Source organism: Python bivittatus, unplaced genomic scaffold, assembly GCF_059951505.1.
Source record: "Python bivittatus isolate LINGU-HERP-01145 unplaced genomic scaffold, Pbiv_v1 ctg000980_np1212, whole genome shotgun sequence".
Taxonomy (NCBI): domain Eukaryota; kingdom Metazoa; phylum Chordata; class Lepidosauria; order Squamata; family Pythonidae; genus Python; species Python bivittatus.
Window position 1 is genome coordinate 59,907,328 of NW_028277125.1, and position 25,073 is coordinate 59,932,400.

The 25,073-nt window shown below is 39.7% G+C and overlaps 1 protein-coding gene across 2 annotated transcripts in view; it reads left to right on the plus strand.

Moving 5' to 3' along the window:
* The window catches only part of LHPP (phospholysine phosphohistidine inorganic pyrophosphate phosphatase), a 146,831-nt gene that overhangs the window by 11,362 nt on the left and 110,396 nt on the right, over positions 1 to 25,073 (plus strand). For both annotated transcript variants that reach the window (XM_088131760.1, XM_088131761.1), the window contains exons 2-4: positions 7,587 to 7,774; positions 9,274 to 9,427; positions 23,155 to 23,218. In XM_088131760.1, the coding sequence (XP_087987886.1) occupies positions 7,587 to 7,774; positions 9,274 to 9,427; positions 23,155 to 23,218 (406 nt within the window). The remainder of the gene's footprint in view (positions 1 to 7,586; positions 7,775 to 9,273; positions 9,428 to 23,154; positions 23,219 to 25,073) is intronic.

A 25,073-nucleotide genomic window follows, 5' to 3' on the forward strand; every position in this document is an offset into this window, starting at 1 on the left:
CTTCTGTCACCAATTATGTTTTGGTAATTGGGAAATAATTGGTAATCTAATAAACTACAATTTGGTGACAACTTTAGAAGACATTCTGAGAGCCTATAAAGATCTTAAAACCACAAGGACTGGCCACATGTGCCTAATTAATCTGACGTCCTTTCTTCCTATAGTGACCAGCCAGTTGCCAAGGCAGGAATTGTGGAGATGTTATTCCTTTCTTGTTATACCATATATTTTCATAGCATTACTGTAGTCAAATTCCTTTCTTTCATTGTGACTGTGGAATGGAGGTAATAATGATGATGCAGTCATTGTACAATGATGCAAACATCCCCCACAATTTTTCAATTGCTCCAGATCTCACCAGATCATGAGATTTTAGCATTACTATCTTGTAAATCTCTCACACAGAAGCTGAACTTTTATACAGTTTCAGCAATCTTGTGAAATGTTGGTCATTTCTTAAAAATTGATCTGAATGTTAATTTGGGGGCTGCGCAGATGCACTTCAGGATGTCATGGACATGATGGGAATCAGAGTCAGCCACCTGAGCATAGAACTCTGACTCGTTCCACTGATCTCCAAGCGCATTCCAGTTCCATCTGATTTTCTCACATTTGGCTGACTGAAGAGTTATTGCACAACAACACAAGACTGTTGCTACCACAAGTGGAACTTGTACCTCCAGCATAGTATTATGTTTCCTGCCCTATGGAACAATCCTGTTTTACCTTACAGGATTTTGCTGTCTTTCATGGCTGCAACTTATGCTATTAGTTTATTTTATTTAGATCTACTTTTAGTATAACTAAATACATAAATAACAATGCCATCGGAGGCATAAAAGCAAGATTTAAAGCATAAAGCTGTATAAAATTGTAACAAGGTAAAATCATTATACAGGACAGCAGAAACACCACCACGATAGAATGAGAAACATCCGTGAAGCTGCAGCAGAGATTCAGTTGAAGAAATGCATTTTCAGCTGGTACAAGAAGAAAGTGGCCAAATCAAATATGGCTGGTTTTCATATGCATGTTTCAGATGTGATTTAAAAATGGTAAAGAGGTAAAATAAATAAGTACCTGTATTGTATTGTCAAGGCTACACCCAAACTCTGGCTTAGCTTTTTCTGGCTGCTTTAATTATGTGTGTGCCGTTTTGTGGCATCATTCCAGAGGACTCAAATGATGGCTGCATAATCATGATTAATACATTAAAACCAGGAGCCTCCTCCAGTTTTTTAAAAAATCTGGTTGGTCTCATTTGATTGATCAAATATGCATATGTTTGCATATGAAGACAGGAATTCTAATTTAGCTTCAGAAGATGAGTGTATGTCTTGCAATGGGCATCTCTTATTTTAGAAGAGAAAGAGGCTGTCCCCTGTGTGACAAAAGGGGCGATGCCTATTGTCTACCATATGTTATTTGTTTTTAATCTGTTGATCTAACTGGTTAGTCAAGTAAATGTTGCATTAAATCTTCTAAGTAAGATAAGGGGACAAACCTTGGGACAGTAAATTGTTGCTTAATTAATATTTACTGTATTGCATTTGAACAATGACATTTCTTTTGAATTTTGTGCTCATCAGAGTATTGTGGAACAGTCTTGCTGGTCTCTTACCAGTTGGAGGGAATAGGTTTATTCTGCTGGACTTGTTATTACTGTTAAGCTTTCAATTCAGCTTCTTCTATGGTAGTTAAGTCCTTAGAGCCTTGGAATGGAGATCTCATGATCTCACATTCTGCATTCTGTAGTTTCAACCTTAACTGAATCCTGTTGCCTTTTGGTGGTGGATGGTCATGTTCCAATAGATTTCATTGGAGTTGGACAGCATACAAATTTGATAAATAAATAAAGATAAAAAAATAAATTTCAGAATGTATGCCATTCAGGATCCAAATATTGCTATGGAGAGTTTTAATCTCATCCAACAGAAAGAGTAACTTTCTCTTATAATGACCAAGTGACTTACCTTTATGGTTCTTTTTTTCAAATAGCATGCTACATTTATTAACTGGCATCTTTTTGTTGGTCTGTACAATCCATGCTCATTAAAAATTAACCTCTTATGTGGCCCAGTTTTTTGCTGCATGTAGAAATACTGATCTCCAATACTCTCCTTATACAGGAGCTTGATCCTTCCCTGTGACTCTGGTCTTTCTTTGCTGTAAAAAAACAAGTAAATGAGAAAGAACTGAAGAAAGGATCACAAAAGAGAGGAAAGGAGAGGAGGTCATTGTCTGTGAACACAAACAAAGAAAGCTTAATAGTAAAGGTTTTAGAGCAAAGGCAAAAGAATATAAAAATGAAACTGAAAATAATGACTCAAGGTTATCAAGGATGAGACAACAAGGAAAAGTGCTATGAAAGAGAATTTGGGAGAGTGTTATTAAGGAGAGATATTAAAGTTCAAAGTAAACATATTCTTGTTAGTATAGTTTCGTACCTAAAAGTAACAGAAAACTTCATAGTTTTGTGTGCAGAAGCAATAGTGTTAAAAATATGTGGATATACCTAATACTGTACATCTACTAGTATTTCAGTATCTCTTCCACTTACAGTATCTAGATTAGCTGATTTTACTGTCATAATCAGGCAGATTCGTATAAGATTTTTCTTGATTACTACAAAGGTTCCAGGAACACATTGGCTGCCTATTAGTAACAATTTAAATGATAACTTGAAGAATAAGAAATATGAATAATAAAGATTAATTTGTAGTGCACCTATAGTATTCTGTAGCTTTGGCAAAAGAATATTCGGTCTGAGGAATCCTGTCCAGTTCTGATCAAGGGCTTTATCTTTTAACTGCTCGGAATCAGCAATATATATACTGTATGGCAGACACTTTTGGTTAACATTTTGTGTGTTAACTTCCCAGTTTCTGTGGAATTAGGGACATCCTGGGCCACTCAAAAATTCTGATAACTGAAGAATGTACTGTCTATACAAGTTTGCTAAGCTGTTTTCAACTAATAAGATCTCCCGGAAGGTCAAAACTTTAGGAAATATTTTCATAAGCTGCAAACTTTCAGAAATCTGTATAAATACTTCCTGCAAACTACAATTTACCTCCAAACCAAGCCTGGAAACCTAGTGGGTTGAGTTTCCATTTCTATATTAAAGGAAGGTATGTGCGCATCTGTCATGGATTTCTGAGTGCTGGGTTTCTCTGAATTTCTGTCGCATGTTTTCATCACATTGCAGGCTATTGGCATATGAGAGGTAGTGTCCGACTTTGAGTGATGCATACGCACGTGGGATATCAGTTTTTTAAATAAGCAGGTAGTGAGATTTCTTTTTGCCAAAGGTACCTCTCCATTTGAAAGTCTGTTTGATACTTCCTGTATCTTATTCTGAGTTCCTTAGATAAAGGGTAGATTATCAAGAAAGAAATGTCTCTGTTAGGGGAGTAAATGGAGAGATGAATAAGGAAGCAAAACATCTGCAAGCAACATTGAAAACAATAAAGCAAGCTACTGCAAATCCCTATTTTTTCCCAAATCAATTATCACCAGCAAGTGTGGGCATAGTTTTGATACCCTTATGTTTTGGGTTGGGCATGAAGGCGATGTATGAAAATATTTTAAATTTCAGTGAGGAGCTGTCTCTGATGTTATACCAGTTCTTTGAACTGACCTTTACCTCATTCTGACAGAACAGGACAAGAATCTGAGTGACAGTGTCCCACAATGCAATTACTGTGCGTCAGATGAGCTGGTCCCTTACAAATCACCTCGAACTTTACACATCTGCTGGCTGTCAGCATCTGCCAGGTTCATTCACCCGAAAATAATGAAAAAAACTCTCATTATTGTGCCATAACAGGTAAAGTGTTAGGACAATTATTGGACATCCTCAGTGACCTTGGACAGTCTTAGCCAGCTGCCCTTGCCAACATTTTTTGGGGTCAGCTTATGGGCATGTTAAATATGAACCCTGTTTTTGCCCTCTCAAGTTGGGTGACATAAAGGTTGTGACAAAAATTGGCAGATGGGGAAGAGAGATAGCAAAGGATCATGTTAAAGCACTGTTGCTAAATTGCTGCTGTGGCTCCTTTGCAAAAGCAGGATGAAAAGATTTAGAAAGATTTAACAGCTAAGGAGAATTTATTTGGAAATTTGAAGACCGAACATCTGAGGTTGCGTTTATATTAGCATGCAAAATTGTGTTTATTTCATTTGCCTTCATTTCCCTGTGGCTGAACAAATCATACTAAGCCATGGTTTGTGTTGCCATATAATTTGCTTGAATAAGCCACAGTTGGCTATTTTCATAACATATGAAGGATAAACCATGGTATACATACTATGGCTGGGTTCACAAAACAGATTAAGCCCAAACAAACCAGATCATAGTTTGTCATGATATGTGACCCTAGCCTATGCACTTCTTTGGTCTTATTGCTGCTCTTTGCACAATGACTGGTAAGACTCAGGGGTACGTATTCCAGTCTCCTCTTAGTAACAAAAAGCCACAACATCTTCCAAGCAAATGATTCCATGACTGTTTCTTCCAAGTGGGCTAATAGCAAGAAGTGTAACTAAAACAACATGAAGGACTACTTTTATAATGGATGCTTTAAACCAGGGTTCCTCAACCTCAGCAACTTTAAGATGGGTAGGCTTCAACAAGGCTGGCTGGGGAATTCTGGGAGTTGAAGCCCACCCATCTTAAAGTTGCTGAGGTTGAGGAACCCTGCTTTAGTCTGAGTGCTGGGTTGCTTTTTTAGTCAATGCATTTCTAGTTTTGCAAAAAGTCAAAAAGGGGCAAGAGGCCATGAATAATACAGAAGAGCTTGAGATGAAAAGGTATCTTGCAGGCTTAAATATGCGTGTAAAAATAGCAGTAAGAACATTGAGCAAGACTATATTTGAGCTAAAGGCTCAGTGGGATTCAACTCACAAGCAATTTTTAATCCTATACTTTTCATCTGATATAAAACATCCCTGTAGGTAATATTGCCCCCTCCCCTCCAAGAAGGAGTAAGGCACTCAAAGCAGGCAGCTGATGTTCCTCACTTTGAATGGGTAAAACATGAATTTATTTAGATTGTATTTTAACTTCCAGAGAGCACAGTTTTCTGCCTCAGTGACCAACATAGTTCACCATGTCTTCTGACGGTGGGATTTTTCTACCTGAGATAACAAATTATCAGGGCAATTCAACCAGTAGAAGCACACTGTCTGAGAAATTTGGATTGGTCCAGGTTTCTCTGCATTGACTTTTTAAGTTTAACAATCAAATGACCATAAAATCCAGGCAGGACCTCTCAATTATTTATTTCATGTAAATTTTTCATTACATGAAAGTCTAATTAGTTTTTTACGTGAGGTTTTTTATGCAAGGTTTGTGAAGTTCTTTGAATTGCATATAATTCCATTTAAAGTCGTTGTTTTGTTTGTGAATATGTGTGAGGGCAGGTGTGTATGTTGACCGTGCTTATATTTCAGTTTACACTGTATTTGGAATAACAGATGTGAAGTGCTGTCGTCTGTCACTCCAATTGTTCATTGTTCTGAGAAGGTCACATAATAATTCATTAACAATAATTATTCCCTGGGTACACGCTGCGCTTCTTTATTCAATTGCTTCATTAGCTCATGAGTAATTCTCACATTCATTGCTCCAATCAGTGAAGATATATTTATAATATACAAGTGGATGCTATTAGTTACAATATATTAACTGCCTAATTTAAAATAGAATAGCTATCTTTATGAAGGGCAATTAACCACTAACTGTAATTGATAATTCACATACCTATGATTAGGAAAGACAAATACATACAAAAAGAAGGAATCTGGAGATGACATGTTTCAGTATTTTAAATGAACATGAGCTGTTTTTCTACTGCAGAGCTACATTTTTAAAGAAGTACTTACGGAGGGTTGATCTGAAATGTATCAGAGATACTGTGAAATAATCATAATCACAAGTGTGCTGCTTTCAGGTTTGAATCTTATATTTTGATGTATTTGAAAGGAGGTGTGTCATTCTTTTATTTTCTTACTGCAGTGTCACTTTGAAACAGTTCCTTAGTAGCAAAAATATATATTTAAATTTGTTTCAGAGAAGTAGAGCAGGAATAGTATCCAACTTCTATAATCTCAGAGCGCTGGTAATTCCAGCTTGAATGATAGGAGTTGTGGCCCAAAGCATTTGGTGGGAACTGGATAGCCTTATTTTGACATACAGAGTAAACCAAAATCCATGGGATTGTGATTTCCATTTTGTCTCATGTGCTGGACTGCCAAGTTCTTTTTGGATTCCTGTTACCTAAACTGCATTTGTGTAAATGAATACATGACAAACTGGAAGATGCTCCTAAATTGAAGGTGGATAGCATCTGGCATTTACTTTGTATATGATACTATCCCATAAAAGTGAGAATGTTCAGCAATTTCAGTGATACAGGAAAAGGATGCATATATTTGCACATTTTTCTGAGGGGCAGATTCCATTATAAGTCCTTGAGATAGAGCAGAATAAAATCAAAATCAAAAGGGAAATGAACTACATATGGTAATGTTTGAATTGGAGTCTTCACCCCAGACTGTAAACATATTTAAAAAGCTTAATTCTCATTCTCTCTCTCTCTCTCTCTCTCTCTCTCTCTCTGTGTATGAAAAAAAATTCCCCTCTCACCCCTATGGGTGGTCTGTGTCTTCCTCAGTCTCAGGTCCTCTACCAGAGGCCTGGGAGGTTGAGGGCTCTGCGCAGTATCATAGCCGTTCCCAGCACTGCATTCTTCTGGACAGAGAGCTCTGATGTTGTTCCTGGGATCTTTTGGAGCCATTCTCCCAGTTAGGAGTCACGGCCCCAAGTGCTCCTACCATCACTGGGACCACTTTGGCCTTTACTTTCCACATCCTCTCTAGTTCCTCCTTCAGGCCCTGGTACTTCTCTAGCTTCTCATGCTCCTTCTTCCTGATGTTGCTGTCACTTGGCACTGCTACATCTGTCACTACCGGTGTCTTCTGGTCTTTGTCTACTACCACGATGTCTGGTTGATTGGCCAGTACCTGCCTGTCTGTCTGGATCTGGAAGTCCCACAGGATCTTAGCCCTGTTATTCTCCATGATCATCTGTGGAATCTCCATCTGGACTTGGGGGGGGTCTAGCCCATACGCTGTGCAGATGTTCCTGTACACAATGCCAGCTACTTGGTTGTGCCGTTCATTATATGCTGTTCCTGCCTGCATATGCATGCAGGTGTTTGTGTGTGTGTGTGTGTGTGTGTGTGTGTGTGTGTATTAAATGGAATTAGTGGGGCTTGTTTTGTTTTTAAAAATTGACATCTCAGCACTTTAGGTGGCGTTATTAACCACAGCGCTTGTACTGAAATATATTTTTTCTTGAATTTGAACTGTTAGTGACAACCAGCATATATTGTATTATAAATATGCTAATGTTTTGTTATAACTAGAAAACATAAATGTGAATTGCTTATGGTATTCTGATTCACATTTCATCTAATACTTTTTAACATATATTTAGAAATATAAGCTTTGACAGAAGTATTCATTTAAATTCTGCATTCTGTAACTAATTAACTTAATAATATACCATTTTACTGTGACAGGATCAAGGCATCTGGTCTAAAGCTGCAGTTTTGCACTAATGAAACTCAAGCTACGCGGGACAAGTTTGTAAAAAAGTTGCAACATTTGGGCTTTGACATTGCGGTAAATGAAGTCACCGCTCCAGCACCTGCAGTATGTCGAATTCTGAAGCAGCGCAATCTGAGGCCTCACCTTCTTGTGCATGATGGTCTGCTAATATTTAAAATGTTGCATATGAAGTAAAGTAAAATTAAGTAATTTGAACGTCGCGCAGGTTCACTTTAGATGTGTATAATTCAGGACTGAAACTGTTAGTTTCACACATTAAATTAGTTTTGGATTAATGGTTAGATTAAGAAGACAAAGTCAACAAAACAAAACAAAGAACCCCAAACTAACAATGGAAGTGGGCAGATGGGGTAATGACTGGATAATAAAATGGCCCAGTTGGAATGAACTGTAATCTGTGTTTTCTGAAGTCATAAAGCAGAGCATGGGGTGAATGTTCATACCTCCCATCCTGTGCCAACTTTGATGTGAAGATCTTGGCATGTGTTCCTATTTCTTGGTTTGATAATGTACCTGAATTAAGAAATCTGCAGTTTGGTTTAATCTGAACTAAGTTCTTCATGAATGAGCTGGCACAGGGTGGGAGTAGAGGGGCAAATTGCTTACTGGAAGATAGTATCTTCACACCAAAGCTGGTACACAAGATAAACAATCTGGAAACATGTCTGGAACTTGTTTCCAGATTCATAAAACAGGTCCTTTTCTTTATCACCTCAAACAAATATGGAAACAATCATAATAAGGTTGTTTCCTGTTCTTTCCTATTTATTAATTTATTTTTTATTTATTAATCACATTTATATAGCTGCCCATCTCACGAGAAGTGACTCTAGGTGGCATACTGGGGAACAATGAAAATAAAACCTTCACCTTCACTAGGGTTTCTTGTAATTTACAAGCAATTGTATTCTGCTTACTCTTGGACAATGTAAGCATTCTAAGAAAGTGTTTCAAAATGTTTTCTACTTGAAGCATTTTTTAAATTCTGCCTTCTTTTTAGGCTTCCAGGCACTATCAGTTCTGCTTTTTTCACATGCAACCAGTTATCCTGAAATTCAGAAACATGACTTGAGGGAGCAGATGTATCCTCTTCTTAGTTTAAGCATCATTCTCGTCATGTTGAACTGCAACCACATGATATCAGGTTGACAGCAAAAGAATGTTGTCTCCTAACCATATCATAGACACATTTGCTTGGTTTCCAAGCTATCAAAGCCATTTTCAAATGGCTTCTGCTTTCTGGCCAAGATTTTTGGAACTGACAAGGTGTTCAGTATGGGGGTATATGGCATGCATTTTTTCATCCCTATCAGTTAGCCTGCATTTGGTCCCTGTTGAACATGCTCACTCTTACATTTTCTAATTTTTATTTGCATTTATTTGTATTTCAGTAGAATGTAGGTTGTCTGAAGCCTGCTAATAATTCTTTTATGGGTGTGGATAGTACTGTTTTGGCTATACTGGACAATTAAGTTTTTGATTTATAGAGTAAAATTTATACTATAGTTTCTGAAGGAGAGAATATGCAGCTCTGGTAATGTCTGGGCTGCTTTAACTCACTATGCCTGGGTTAATGTGTACTTGGAAACAAACGTACGTTGTCATGAAATAAATATATATTTGTTTATTATTCCTTAGACCTCATTCCTGAATTTGCTGATATTGATAAAACAGATCCTAATTGTGTAGTAATTGGTGATGCGGCAGACAACTTTTCTTACAAAAATCTGAATGATGCTTTCCAAATTCTCATCAGCCTGGAAAATCCCATCCTGCTATCTTTGGGAAGAGGGTAAGTTAATTAGCGTAGCTCTGAAAATGTTAAAAAATAATGTTTCTTTGGTGTCCACAACTTTTCAAGTCTTAACTGCTCTCTTGCTATCTTGTGTGGTGGTCCAAGCATCTTTCTCATTTGCCCAACAACTTTGGTAGTGAAGACAGATGCAAATGATTAATTGACTCTCTATGCAATTCCCTTATCGTCCTTTAGTCATGTTTGACATCTGTAGGTGAATCAAGAGGGCAGTGGGAAAGAGCTTTGCCCTAGTCTGCCTATCTTCCTGATACATCACTTGAACTGTTGTTTCATTGTGTCCATTGGTAGGGCCACTCATGCTATCCATGTGTGAGGCTGAAAAGAGCTAGTAAGATAAAACAAATGGTGGTATAATCTCCTTTGCCAATTTTCTTTTCTGAACCTATTTAAATTATCATTTTTTTATTGTGGATGTTAATGTACTTTGTCATATTTTCCTCAGCATCTTTTTTCTCCTCTTTTGTATTGTGCCCCTGCATTTCTTTTGGCAAAGTTTGTATTCCTTTCTGTTTCCCTCATTTGGCCAGTTTTTTTTTTTTTTTAATAATGTTGAGCAATAAATGGAGGGGTGTGTGTGAAATAGTTGCCCAGCCCTGGGAATGAAAGGATGAGCAAGAGACGTAGAACAGCCTTGCCTTAGCCACGTTGTCTTTAAAAAGGGGCAATGAAGCTTTTGGACAGGCTTTTAAGATTCTGTTAATGTACCCTAAAGTAGCTTTCCTGGAATCCCTAGAACGTTTGTTTCTTGAGCTGGCCTACCTCAGAAGGGTGACAAATAAAACTTTTTGTCTTTAATCACTTTTCTGACTCTCTCTCCCAAATATTTGTCAGTGACTTCATTGAGCTGTTTTGAAGTCAAACATGCATAAAACGTTTTTGGCAATTGTTACGTAGACATTACTTATTCAGACATTTCATTATCTGCTTTTCAAAACTAGCTATTCCAGGGTAGAAATACAAAACAGAAATAAAACCATATGATAACAGCCTCCTAAAACCATAAAACCATAACATCACAGAACATTTAATTGATGTGACCGTAATAGCATAACATCTTAAAACCAGGCCAACAACAAAAGGTACAACAATCTAGGATGAATAAATATTTACGATTATTTTATTCTGTCTGGTCATGATGGGTGATACAATCAAACATCTCCCATCAATTGATCCAGATGAAGATATTGTAGCTTTTAATATTACTTTTTTCTAAAGAACCAATATGGCTATTCATTTGTTTGATTCTTGTTGATCAAATCTTATGGTATGTGAATCATGGAGAAGTTCTTTGGAAATAATGCTTCCTGGAGGAAAGACTGTTAAACCTCTGTGAGACAAATAATGTAAATTTTGCCAGTGAATTTTTAAAGAGCAAATATTTATGATACCACATAATCATAAATACTAAATATTTTGTGCATTGTGGTATTTTAAATGGTTTTCTAACTGTCCCCAGTTATTGCACAAAGATACTTTTACTTCAAAACCTATAGAAATAATAATGGAGATTATAAAAGTTGCCTTGTGGATTGTTGACATAATAGAACTAATAGTTGGAAGAAGCACCAAATTTCATTGTGAGATTGATTTTTCATGCTTCTTCGGTGATAGGGGAAACTGAAATATGCTTTAATTTAAAAAATAAAACAGAAGATTCAGCAGAAACTACATCATTTTTTTTATGATAAAAAAATCTTCATACATTTTTCCAAGCCTATCCTTTTAAATTAAAAAAAAAAAAAAAAAGACTTGCTCCAGTGTTAAGTTTTTTTAAAAAATCTAAAGATTAAAACATGCTGTCTGGTTGTTAGAGTTTTATTTTTATAAACCTGTTTGGTTTGTATTGGTCTAGTATCTTAATGGACTGCACACATTCATATACAGACTGCACTTGTTAGCCGCTCATTTCTATTACATACATCACTAATTTTCACTGGCCTTCACTTGTGTAGCTTCTGCAGTGGGAAGTTGCACAACAACTAATGTTGGCTCTGTGGATGTGAAAATCAAGTTGTGCAAAGTTTAAAACTGCGTGGGAAGCTTAGACAAGTTAAGCAGACTACCCATTCCACAAGAATGATTCAAGAAGACCAGCTGCTTAACATGGGAGGGCTGATGCCCAGTATCACCCCTACAGCCACTGCTAAGCTACAGCAGTATCGCTCTCATTCAGATGATATATCTTTTTCTGGGAGGGAACTGGAGATGGCCATAGCTGCTTCCTCTACAGGTGGACACTGTAGCCACAATGCCTAAGGGTCCCTTTAAAGTGAGGCACATTGGCCTACAAGCATTCCAGCTAACTTCAGGAAGTGATTGGTCTTAGTGAATGGAGGACTTGATGCTGATCTTGGGGACTTCTCAATGTGAGGCATCTAGCCAGGTACACTTCTTTGGAACAGGTGGTTGCCTCAGTTCTTTGTTCTTAGGGGCCATTGGAATCACAAGTCAGTCTGGAGAATCTCATGTCATGTCTTAAGGAGCACAGTGAACAAACACAAAGACTAATATTGCTGGTGGTTGTACTGGCTATAGTTGTGTGCTAGGAGCAATATAGTGGTCACCAGGGCAGTGAGTCAGGAGGGTGTTGGATAAGGGCTTTGTCTCAGTCTCCCATCCTTCCTGTTACATCGCTTGAATGGCTGTTTTATTGTGTCCAATGGTAGGACCACCTCTTCCACCAATGTGTTAGAAGGTTGGGACATATAGGCATTATATATATATATATATATATATATATATATATATATATACATTTTAGATATTTGTAGACATTTTGGATATTTGGATATTTAGATGTTTTAAACACTTGCCTTTACCTGCTTGTGTAACATGAAGTAAAAGCAGGCCCAGCAATATGCCAATATTCCCTTTCCTGTATGTATGGTTGACCTCACAATAATTGACCTTATTTAAATTATCAAAAGGTTGCATTCTTAAGGGTGTGACCTTCAACACTTCTCAATATCTCAAGGATGTGATAATTGCTCTCATGGTTTGTTTCTTCCTGACTGCAAAGAAGACACTTCATGGGAGCAGATAAACTATCTTGACTTGATAGTTCTTTCCTGTTCAGATGACCCTTCCCAAAGAGAGATAAGCGGTCCTGACCTTGTTTCTTAGGGATGTAGATCAGGACAGTGCCCGGTGAACAAGCAGAGTGATAAAGGATGCTTTACATATGGCTGTAAACAATCAAGGTGATAGAAATTCGTTTACATACAAGAAGGGAGAATCTTAATCAGGACCAGAGAAAGGGGTCCTGGGTAAAGGGAGGAGTATGGATCAAGGTAACTGGCTTTGATTGGATCAGAGGGTCATGACATCTTAATGTAGGTCTGAATGTAACGAAAGGTATATAATATGCTGTATGGCGGGGGTCCAGTGCGGCCGCCCACCTAACTGCTTGCTGTCATTGCTTCTGTACTTGGGTGAAGAATAAATCTCCTAACTTCATGCAATTTGTCAGTGTCTTTACTCCCGGCCCAGAAACAGACTTGGTAAGATAACTTTTTCTTCCAACATTTGGCGACCCAGATGGGACTGGGCTAACCTAATGGGCTGGGTCCTGGGAGGATAACACGCCCTGCCGGCACCGGGCCATTTGCCCAGAGGGTTTGTGGTTTTCCTACGGGATTGCCCTGAAGGTAGTAAAGGGAACTTTGGTTTTGTGCCAACCGATTGCATGAATTTAGGACAACGTCACAGTGGGTGAGTACCAAAACATTTTTCTTTTTATTAGCCCAGCGTTTGTGTGTAATTTGTTGTGCCCCAGTGTTTGGTTGTGAGAGATTTGTGTGTTTCCCCAATTATTTCCCCGCTGTTGACCAGGGCTGTGTGTCTGTCTGCTCCAGCTGCACCTATCTGGAAAACCCAAGTAGAAAGCAAGGGGGGCTGACAAGATCCGCGTGCCTCAACAGGCTGTGAGTGTGTGAGTGAGTGACCATGAGCTGAACCTGGGGATGTGTGTTTGATTCCTTTTATAAAACCCGACTGCAGACCAAGGCTGTGTGTCAAACTGGTTCAAGACGCCCCCGGGCCTCTGCTAGCTCTTGTTGGGTGATGACCAGAGCAACCCGGATAGCAAGTGGGACCAGGGCGATCCACGTGCCCGGGCAGGTTGTGCTTGCATAAGTAGCTGAGGCTACGATTGTGCTTGAATGAGTGGTTGATACTATAACTGGGCGATTACCGCTTGTGTGCTAGAAATTGCAAAATTGATAAGTGATCAGGAAGTTTGGAAGCGCGCAGAGGGTCGGTATTCTAATAGGGAGTCTCTGGGTGTTTAGACACACCCCAAATCCGACGGGCACCGGTGCCAAGCTTAGGGACACGAGAGGGTATGGGGAATACTCAGTCGACAGTACCCCCATCTTCCCCTTTGGGGAGGTTGCTACAGGCTTGGGATAAGGGGATTTTGCCCACCCAGCCAGGAATGAGGAAAAGACGTGCACGTGAACTATGTATTGAATGGACTCAGTATCTAGACACAAGTGGTAATGCAATTTGGCCTCCCATGGGTACATTCCACTGTGAGAAACTGAAGCTTCTTGAGCTCCAATTGAAACGGAATTGTCCAGAGCACTTGTCTTATTGGCACTGTTGGAATGAACTTGCCGATTTACCCCCTCTTGCCAGCGGTCCCGACTCCACTTGTTTGGAACAAGGGCATGAAGGTACTTTGCCTTCCGGCAAAATAATGGCACCTCTGTTAATGGCACCTCTGTTATTAAACCCGGTACCTCTACCTCCCACACCTGCCACAGATGGGCAACCGGCTACAGCTGGGAATATAGTATTTCTGAGACATCATACTCCCTTTTCACCAGCGGACTTGGCAGTTTGGCGCTCTGATACTCCTTCCTTCCGAAAAGACCCATTGGCTGTCATAAGACGCTTAGAGGCAGTCATAACCCTCCATGGGCAGATATGATGGAGCTCCTTAATATGTTATTAACCAGGGATGAGGTCTTGAAATTCATGAGCCTGGATGGGACTATAACAATGTCAACCATTGGACTGAGTATAACAGGGCTAAGGAAAATCTCATTGAAGCCCTTCGGGAAATGGGAAAAAAGCCTTTGAAATGGTCTGAATTTAATAACACAATTCAGAGACCTGATGAAACCCCAGACGCTTTCTGGGTCCGTTTATCTGAGGCAGGGGTCACTTACGCCCATTTGGATATTGAAAATGACAAAGACAATAGGCTTCTCCGCTCTGCCTTTGTGGAGCAAGCGGCTGCTGATATTAAGAACCATTTCCAAACCATCATCTCTAACTGGCAAGGTTTAGAAGTTGCTGAGCTCCGTCGCATTGCCAATTTTGTTTTTGATCACCGTAAGCGAAAAGAAGAGGAGGAGAAAGATAAACGGCGCCGTGCTGAGCGCCGTGAAGACCTAAAAATGTTTGCTGCTTTCCAAATGGATCGTTGCAGCCAACCACAACACGTGAGACCCAGGTCTGGGTTTCCACAGAACCGCCCCCTCTGCTACTATTGCCAGAGAGAGGGGCATTTCTCCCGTGAATGCAGGACCCGCCAGGTGGATGCCAGGCAAATGGAGGAACGGCGAGGGAGAAGCGAGAACCCTTTTCTTCCCCAGCAACAACCCATACCGCTTCCTTGTTCCCACACTCCGGCTCCACCTCCTCCCCTTCCTTCCTGGCCTCGCTCATATCCCGTTCTTCCTTCCACAGATTCTCCGGCACAGCCTGGATTTTCTACGCAATGACAGGATCTTGGGGACGCCCAAGAACTGAAGCCCTTGAGTGCACTCGCCTTACCTCTGCGGTCTGGACGTGGGGGGGAACCCTTTCTGTCTCTGACTGTGGATGGCCAACAGTATCACTGCTTGGTTGATACCGGGGCCACAGCATCCCTAGTAACCCACCCTCCTTCTTCCTCTGTTCTTTCTGGTGTTTCTGACCATATTGTTGGGGTTGGGGGTAGGGTTATCCCTGTAAACGTTACCGATCCCTTAAAGGTTGAAGTGGGTCCCCTTACTATTGAACATGCTTTTACCATTTGTTCTGAATCTCCTGTTTCCCTTTTTGGTCGCGATTTACTCTGTAAACTTGGGGCCACTATCAAATGCACTCCTAATGGGTCAAACTCAGGCTTTTGCTCATCAGTGCCTTGCTCAATATGGGGCTGAACCTTTTACCTCTAACCATATTTCTTTTGAAAGGTGTTCTATGCTAAACCCCGCTACACTGCTACCTGAATCTGATGCTTCTTCGCCCCTCCATGACTGCCTTCAGATCATCCAGGATGCTGAAAACCCCCGGTCTGACCTCACTGACCAGCCCCTCACGAACCCTGACTGTGAATATTTCACTGACGGTTCCTTCTTCCTCCACGAGGGCATCCGTGTCTCTGGAGCAGCAGTGGTTTCATTGTATGACATTATCTGGGCCTCTCCGCTTTCTCCCTCCCATAGTGCCCAGGCTGCAGAACTTATTGCCCTTACCGAGGCTTGCCGGGTTGCCCGCACCCTTCGTGTCACCATTTATATGGATTCGAAATACGCATTTGGAGTATGTCATGCCACCGGGGCCCTATGGAAACAGCGGGGCTTCCTTCTTCTGGCTCCCCCATTGCTCATGCTGCTTTGGTGGCTTCGCTCTTGGAAGCCGTTATGCTCCCTAAAGCCCTCGCTGTGGTGCACTGCCCAGCGCATCAACGAGACAACTCCCTGGTCACTAAGGGAAATGCTTTTGCGGATGCTGCAGCTAAATGGGCCACCCTGCAGCCTCTTCCTCTCTCCATTGCAGCGGCAGAGTTTCACCTTCAGTCATCTATTCCATATGATGATTTCATTGAGAGGGGGGAGGTGGAACAGTGGCAGGCAAAGTATGAAGCAACTTTTTCTGATGGATTTTGGAGGGTGCTAGATGGCAGACCCATAGCCCCCAGACGACTACTATGTCTCCTTTGCCAACAGGTCCACTCAAAGGGCCATTGTGGGACTCAGGCCATTGTGGACACTGTCAGAAGGATATGGTATGCCCCAGGGGTCTACATGGAGGCCGAAAAGGTGGCACGGGCATGTCTCACGTGTCAAGCTAACAATGCCTCTTCCAGACAGAGGATACACAAAGGAGGCAGGCCCTGGGCTCAGAGACCCTTTGAGAATTTACAACTGGACTACATCCAGTTACCAAAAGTGAATGGTTTTGGATATGTTCTTGTTTGCAGAGATCAGCTTACACACTGGGTTGAAGCCTTCCCCTGTCGGCATGCAATTGCACTCGAAACCGCAAGATATCTCTTGAAAGATGTGGTACCTCGCTCTGGGATTCTTCCCATCTTGGATATGGATCGTAGCCAGCACTTTGCAGCACACGTGATCACCCATATCTTGCAAGCTTTAGGCATCACACCGAACCTACATGTCCCTTACCATCCCCAGTCTTCGGGAGGGGGAGGGTGGAACAGGCTAACAGGGAACTCAAATCATTGTTAGGTAAACTGTGTCAGGAAACGCATTCAGAGTGGCCCCAGGTACTGCCTATTGCTTTGTTTCATTTGTGAATGCGACCTCACAAAGATGTGGGATTGTCTCCCTTTGAATTGCTTTTTGGCAGACCACCAGATGTCTCAAAGGGTTTGGATCCCCGCTCTCTTCATCTAGAGAGGGGGGACTCTACGTTGTTTTCCTATCTCATTTCTATGTGTAGGTTTCTCCGGTCTTTGTGGACACAGAGTGCCCTTCTCCAGACTCTGCCATTGGAGGAAACCCTTCATCCCTTTGAAACAGGCGATTGGGTGTGGATTCATTCCTTTTCCAGGAAGACGCCACTGCAACCGAAGTGGGATGGTCCGTACTAGGTTCTTCTGACAACGCAAACAGCTGTCCGGGTAGCGGAACGAAACACCTGGCTCCATTGGACTCATGTCAAACCAGCGGTTCGAGATCACAGCCCTTCACCTCCACCACCAGTGCCGCCCATCCGACTTGTTCGGGATCCAGATTCGGAGATGTGGGGCTTGAAGGAATGTCTTGGCTTGTAGTACTGTGGATTTCCATACTTGGAGGCTTCAATCAAGATTTTCTGGCTATTTCCATACCCGCCGTTTCTTTCACTACTACCTGGACTTCTCCAAACTCTTTTCTCATGACGGCTCGATGTGACCAATGGGGTTTTTACAAATGGCTTTGTCCTGCATATACCACTCCTTTTGAACCTTGTGCCTATAATTTCAGCACTGCCACCTGTGTTTGGACCCAGTTGGCTAGTGATGCCCCCCGCATCATCGATAATGGCAGAGGGTGTGTTTGTGTGGTCTCTCTCACGGCTATTCGCTGGGAGGATGGTACGGTGTCTCATCCTCCTGTGCGACAGTGCCGTTGTAATGTTTCATATGTGACCTCCTCTGAGGGACATCATACTGTAGTCCACTATTCTTCTAGAACACTGGGATGGGAGGCCCCTGACTGGAATTTTCATTGCCCCTTGGCTTTGATGTATCCACCCTAGCTCAACTCGCTTGGGAAAGTGATTTTGTGCAACGGAAATTGCAGGCTTTGAAACAATCTGATAAAGGTCTTGTATTGAAACTACATCACGAAGGAGCTGAATTGATACGTGTTGTACAGGAAATAGATGTTTTGACTACTCATCATTGGTGGGATGTTTTCTCCGGCTGGAGTCCCACATTCTCCAATGTCTTGCACCTTGCCTTGCACCCAATTGTCATTTTGTTTTTTTTAACAGCCCTTCTGTTTATACTAATTGTCATTTTGTATCTGAGAACTCGTATTTTATACTCACAATTTTTTTCTATTAGTAGGCCACGCTATCATTAATTAGTGTGCTATGGGAATATTCTTCCCATGCACAGAGGGGGGATTGTTAGAAGGTTGGGACATATAGGCATTTTATATAGATAGATAGATAGATAGATAGATAGATAGATAGATAGATAGAGATAGAGATAGATAGATAGATAGATAGATAGATAGATAGATAGATAGATAGATAGATAGATAGATAGATAGATAGATAGATAGATAGATAGATAGATATAGATAGATATAGATAGATATAGATATATAGATAGATATAGATATATAGATAGATATAGATATAGATATAGATATAGACATTTTAGATATTTGTAGACATTTTGGATATTTGGACATTTAGATGTTTTAAACACTTGCCTTTACCTGCTTGTGTAACATGAAGTAAAAGCAGGCCCAGCAATATGCCAATATTCCCTTTCCTGTATGTATGGTTGACCTCACAGTAATTGACCTTATTTAAATTATCAAAAGGTTGCATTCTTAAGGGTGTGACCTTCAACACTTCTCAATATCTCAAGGATGTGATAATTGCTCTCATGGTTTGTTTCTTCCAGACTGGAAAGAAGACACTTCATGTGAGCAGATAAACTATCTTGACTTGATAGTTCTTTCCTGTTCAGATGACCCTTCCCAAAGAGAGATAAGTGGTCCTGACCTTGTTTCTTAGGGATGTAGATCAGGACAGTGCCCGGTGAACAAGCAGAGTGATAAAGGATGCTTTACATATGGCTGTAAACAATCAAGGTGATAGAAATTCGTTTACATACAAGAAGGGAGAATCTTAATCAGGACCAGAGAAAGGGGTCCTGGGTAAAGGGAGGAGTATGGATCAAGGTAACTGGCTTTGATTGGATCAGAGGGTCATGACATCTTAATGTAGGTCTGAATGTAACGAAAGGTATATAATATGCTGTATGGCGGGGGTCCAGTGCGGCCGTCCACCTAACTGCTTGCTGTCATTGCTTCTGCACTTGGGTGAAGAATAAATCTCCTAACTTCATGCAATTTGTCAGTGTCTTTACTCCCGGCTCAGAAACGGACTTGGTAAGATAACTTTTTCTTCCAACAAATGTATTAGATGAAAAAGGGCTAGTAAGTAACTGTAAAGTTGGCTTTCACTATCCATAAATGCATATGTCATTACAGGGATCAAGCTTACATATTTTTAAGTAGGAAAATGATTGATAACAGTTACTAAACTGTCTCTGAGATTCAAGCAAGGGAATGCCATTGTAGTCCAAGGAATGGAGAAGTCATGAATGCTTCAGAAATCCTTATCAAATCTGTAAGAGTATACAGAAACATATTTTGGAAGCATTCTACTTTTTATTAGAAAAATATTCAGATGTTTAGAGCACAAATGTTGTTTTGATAAACAGTCATTAGAAATCCTAATTAAGGAATTCTGTTGAAAGCATCCTCAGTGAAAGGAAGATAATCATTTACAAACAAATTAAGATAATCATTTACAAACACTCTCAAACTTGATAGGACTTACTTCTGAGTAAGATATACAGTATGTTAAATCTCTCTGATGTTCTTATGAGTTATGTTCTTAAATTCACATTATTATTTGAAGTATGGCCGCTTTATTTTATTTCTGTTAGCTATACCATAGTTCAGAACTTCTGCTTCTGAGTAATTGCTCCAAACAGAGATATAAGATCGCTCACTAGAAGAAAGTAGAGATCAATTATTTTTAGCTTCCTTTGAAGGAAAAACTACCATGTTTGAGTTAACTGTGGCAAGCATATTAAGTGTAATACCTTTTGTAATGGGTGCTCAGCTTTAGTTACCCTTATAAGATCTTATAACCACAACAACTTTGATCTAATCTTTCAGTTGTGAGTGATGATTATGTGAATTTTGCCTTCATACTGATGCCCTCCCAACAGCATTTGTGGCATGCAGTTTTTCTCATGAGTTATTTCATTAGCATTATGTAAAGTACAGCAGTGTGAACAGTGTTTATTTCTTTAACTTGCTTCAAGAAAAAAAAAGCAGATTTCTTTCTGGTAAAGTTTTAGTGTATGTTCTTGAAAGCTAGAGCATTAGAGTGACTGAAGCAGAATGCTGTCCTTGTGAAAATGGAGTGATTTACATTTAGCATCTGTTTTGGGTTGAGAGTGGGAATTGGCTTTGTAATTTCCTCTGTCATGCCACTGTCAGAAAATTAAGCTGTTTACGCTAGACTATAGAAGGTTAATGGCTGTTCTAGCAAAGGTCAAGTGGTCATTTTAAAGAGAGGCTGTGCTGAATAATCGAAAATGGCAGAAGGATATAGCATAAAATCTTATCTGACTGCTCATCCTATATGTTTTTGTTCCTTGTCTATTTGTTTAGGAACTTAAAAGAAAAATACTTGAATTATATGGCCCTCTATTGTTATTGTTCTAAAAAAAAAAAAGAAAGATATATACTGAATCATATTTTGAACATTTGCTGAAGAAAGTCAGTTGTTAAGCTTCTTTGCTAAGCACAGTTATTTGGAATAAGTTCTCCCTTAGCATTTCCAAAGAAATTGGGGTTAGAAAGGGTCTGCCAGCTTAGGTAGCAAATCCAAGACCATTTCTGCATTGCCTGTTTGATTCTGTCAGTGATATGTATTATGATCAAAGCCATTTATAACAAGAAAAAATAGTATTGCTAAGAATGCATAGCAGGGAATTTGGAACAATTGCTATCTCTCTGGAGTATGCACCCATCTATTATAAAAATATAAGTGTCATAGGGGTCAGTTGGATAAGATAACAGAGATCTATGATCAGGAAAAAATAATCCCCAGTCCATTTTAATTTGTGATGCAGGAAAAAATAATGTTAGCTATATCTGCCTACATGAAGTGGTAACTTAACCAACTAAATGAATAATATTACCATTAATTTTAATCATTAAGGAGCATTTGAATTGAAGGGCACGGTGGTTTATTTTTATGTTTAATCTATTGCTCATAGATTACTGTAAAAATATATTTTTTTAAAAAATAAAGCTGGCCTTTCATCCATAATAAGTGATAGCTTTTGTTATCTCATTTTTTTCTTAATAATTCAAAAGCAAAAACCTCTAATAAGATTTTGGTAAAATGAAATTTTATATTAATAGATCACAGTGAAAGAGTGATAGCTAATCGCAGTTAAGGTAATGAATAATCCATGAAATTTAACAACCTTGTCAGTTGATTGGCACTTATATTTATGAACAGCATATACAAGGTAAGTCAACTGATCTATACAATATATATTGTCTGCATTTGGACAACAGAGTAATCCTGTAACCATGGTTTATGATTAATTGTGAACATGCTCTATTTAGTCAGCTGGCTAAACAGTGCTGCATCATACAGATTGCTAGTAGAAACCTGGTTATTTTAGAGTTCTCTTGTTGTTTACCCACATGTTCTACCCTCACTAATCAGATAAAATTAACTATGGTTTGTTTGTTTGGTTAGCAGCAGGGACACAATATAATAATCTTTTGTAAGTTGAGCAAACCAGTGGGGAGAAGCCTGGTGGTGATTTGTGGCTAACCATAAGAAGTAGATCTGCCCTAAGTCTTGACTCTTGGTTATTTCACGTAATCATGTATTTTTCTTGGCAACAGTATGGAAGTAGTTTGCCATTGCCTTATTCCAGGATTTTTTTACTTCACAATCTAGCTTATAGTCCTGTTTTGCTCTTTATGGTCTTCCATCCATGAACTAATCATGTCTGAACCTATAATTTTTGAGATCGCCAAGGTCAGCTAAGTGCTGCCACTTACCTGGACCACCTCTTTGCTGCTGGAACTCATTCAGGCAGTTTTTGTGGCAACAGTACAAAAGTGATTTGCCACTGACTTCTGAGATTTTTTTTTTGGCTTCCCAAACTAGCCTACAGCCTTGGAATTCCATGTATAAACTGGGCTTGACCCTGCTTACCTTCTGAGCCCAGAAAAGGACAGCCAGGTGCTCTTTAGCATATGACATATTTCAGATCCAGTTGTTGTAGAACAAGGTATAAAACTATATTCTTGCTGTGCATAGAGGAACTAAGACAATAGAGAACTGGTCTATCTTTCTTCACTTTATGTGTGGATGAAACTAGGCATAACAATGCATGGAATTTTATAGAACGATATAAAATGTTTTGTTACACTGTCCAGTTCTTAGAATATTGTGCCAAAGTCTTTATCAGTGGATTTTGCAGATATGTACCTACAAGCCTAACACATGCTTTTTGCACCTTCTTTATCTTACCTTGAAAGTGATAAAATGTTAGTACAGGTGGTCCTCATTTAATGATCACTCATTCAGTGACAGTTCAAAGTTGCGATGGCACTGAACAAGTGGTCGCTACAACCAGATCTCGTACTTACAACCATCGCAGCATCCCACAGTCTCGTGATTATGATTTGCAACCTTCCCTGCTGGCTTCCCACAATCAAAGTCAATGGGGAAGCCAGTTGGAAGTTGCAGTCACGTGAGGTCCTTACTTAACGACCTGTCCAGTCATCACTTAATGACAGCAACTGGGACTGCCAGACAGCTGTCGCTAAGCAGCATGGTCATGTGGTTTTTTGACTTACAACCGCATCGCTTAATGGAGTTTCCTGTCCCAATTAGCAATGTTAAACGAGGACTACCTGTATGATACCTTATCGCTTCCAACAGGATAATTTGTTGCTTTGGGTACATGTTTGTGTATTTATTCTCTGCAGCATTTTGTCATATTTATCTGTTAAGATTTCTGTTTATATTCTATTTAAATCTGTGTATATATTGCCAATTCTATTGCTTTTGGGGGCAGAGAATAAATGCAGAATGGTGTATGAAAGGTTTAGAATAACCAAACTAAATTATAAATAGATCAAATGTTTGAAATACTGCATTTTAAATCTGCATATTTTCAATTTCAGACGCTATTATAAAGAAACGGATGGACTAAAACTTGATGTTGGAGCATATATGAAGGCACTGGAGGTATTTTATTGTTTTAGTAGATGACATACCTTATTCTAGCAAAAGCTTCACTAATGTATTTATTTATTTTATTTAAAGATTTATATACCACTACTTCAAAAGAATCAGAGCATTCTTTTGACAATAAAACAGCAATAGAACCAAAAACATAGGTAATAAAAAGCATAACACCCCCCCCCCAAATGATCAAACTACAAAAGTGACCCAGATTCACCATGTCTGCCAAAAGCTGCCAAAAACTCTGTTTGTCTTAATTGGCATGTGGTCACAAATGAGTTCATGGTTGTTTATGCTAGGAATTCCAGATGTGGTTCTTATGTTTTCTTGTGTGTGCATGTATATGTACATACACACACACACACACACACACACAGTGTAACATCACACTGTCTGACTGTCTATCTGTCTATCTTGGTGCTCTGTGGTCAGTTCTAGAAAAAAGCCAAGTTCTCTCATTTGTGCTTGACTTGGCCCTTTCGCTCCATAAGTCAGGGACGGGGAACCAATTGCCCTCTAGATGTTGCTATGCTAGATCAGTGCCAGCAATGAGGGATGTTGAAGATTACATCTGGCCTGAAGATTCAGCTAGTTGCCTGGAAAACAGCACATTTATTATCAAAGAAATAATAAATTGTGTTATTGGTACAGAGTAAAAAATAGATTTGAGAAGTAGGGAACTCCTTTATACATGTACATTAAAAACAGAGGTGTTCTAAAATGTATGGGCAAATGTCAGCCCCCTTACTACCTTCTGTATCTAATTTTACAGTACCTTTGTTCTTCAAACTGATGCCTTCCATATGTGTTTCATCTCGCAGAATTTCCAGCTAGCATGGCCAGTGGCATATGTGTAATCTTTCTTGTGATGTTCCAGGTTTACATACGAAGAGTAGCTTTAATTTGGGAATGATTTATCCCAAAAGACAGGATCTGCTGGTCAACTGCCAGGCACGGGATATTCATAGAGAGATATACCTTTCCTGGAATAAAGAAGATAGATGTAGGGCACAGTAGCTGATGGTCCCAACTGCACCAAATAGAATGACGCAGGATTTACCCAGAGAAGAAAGATATGATCTTGTTTTTTTTAACCAATATTTTCCAGCCAGCTCAAAACATGGCCATTTTTTTGACCAGGACCAGTCATTGGCAGATTATTTCACAGGCTCTTATACATCTTCCTTGGTTGGCGCTGTGTAGCCAAGCACAGTTCAGAGGGCTGATGTTTACAATGAAATCCTGCACAGCAGAATATCCAACCTACTACCAGGTTGGACTGCTTGTGTACATATGGCATGAATGGGGGATCTGGAGCTATAGCTCTCATTCCTCATAGGTGTGTGTGCTGGGCAGCCTATGAGATGTGGTTCCTCAACAATATGAAAGTTGGATGTGACTTTAGAAATCATCTAGTCCAGCTCTGCTCAGTGCAAGATCCATTCAACAGAGATGGTGAAGTGGATCTTTATTTATTTAAGGTATTTGAACCTCTCAGTTGTAGCAAGTGGATAACAGATTTCTTTTCAAGGTATATTCGCTTGGTATCTATTAACCAGTTACGTACTGGTTATCTGGCAATATCTTATTGGTCCCTTAAGTTAATAGGGCTGATCTTTTATTGCTGCTAATTGTATATGCTATTTTGTATTATTTTACTTTTGCTACATTTGTGTTTGTTTTAATTTGGTCTTTCTGTTTGTCTTTTTCTCCACCACACTCACTCCTGCCCCACCCTCCCTTTTAGTCCTTCCCTCTCAGCAATCGAGGGAAAGTGCTGAAGTCACCACTTTTTAGCAACCTTGTTTGCAGATGCATGCATGCGTGCATGTATTTATTTTCTGTACCACTGAAAGTT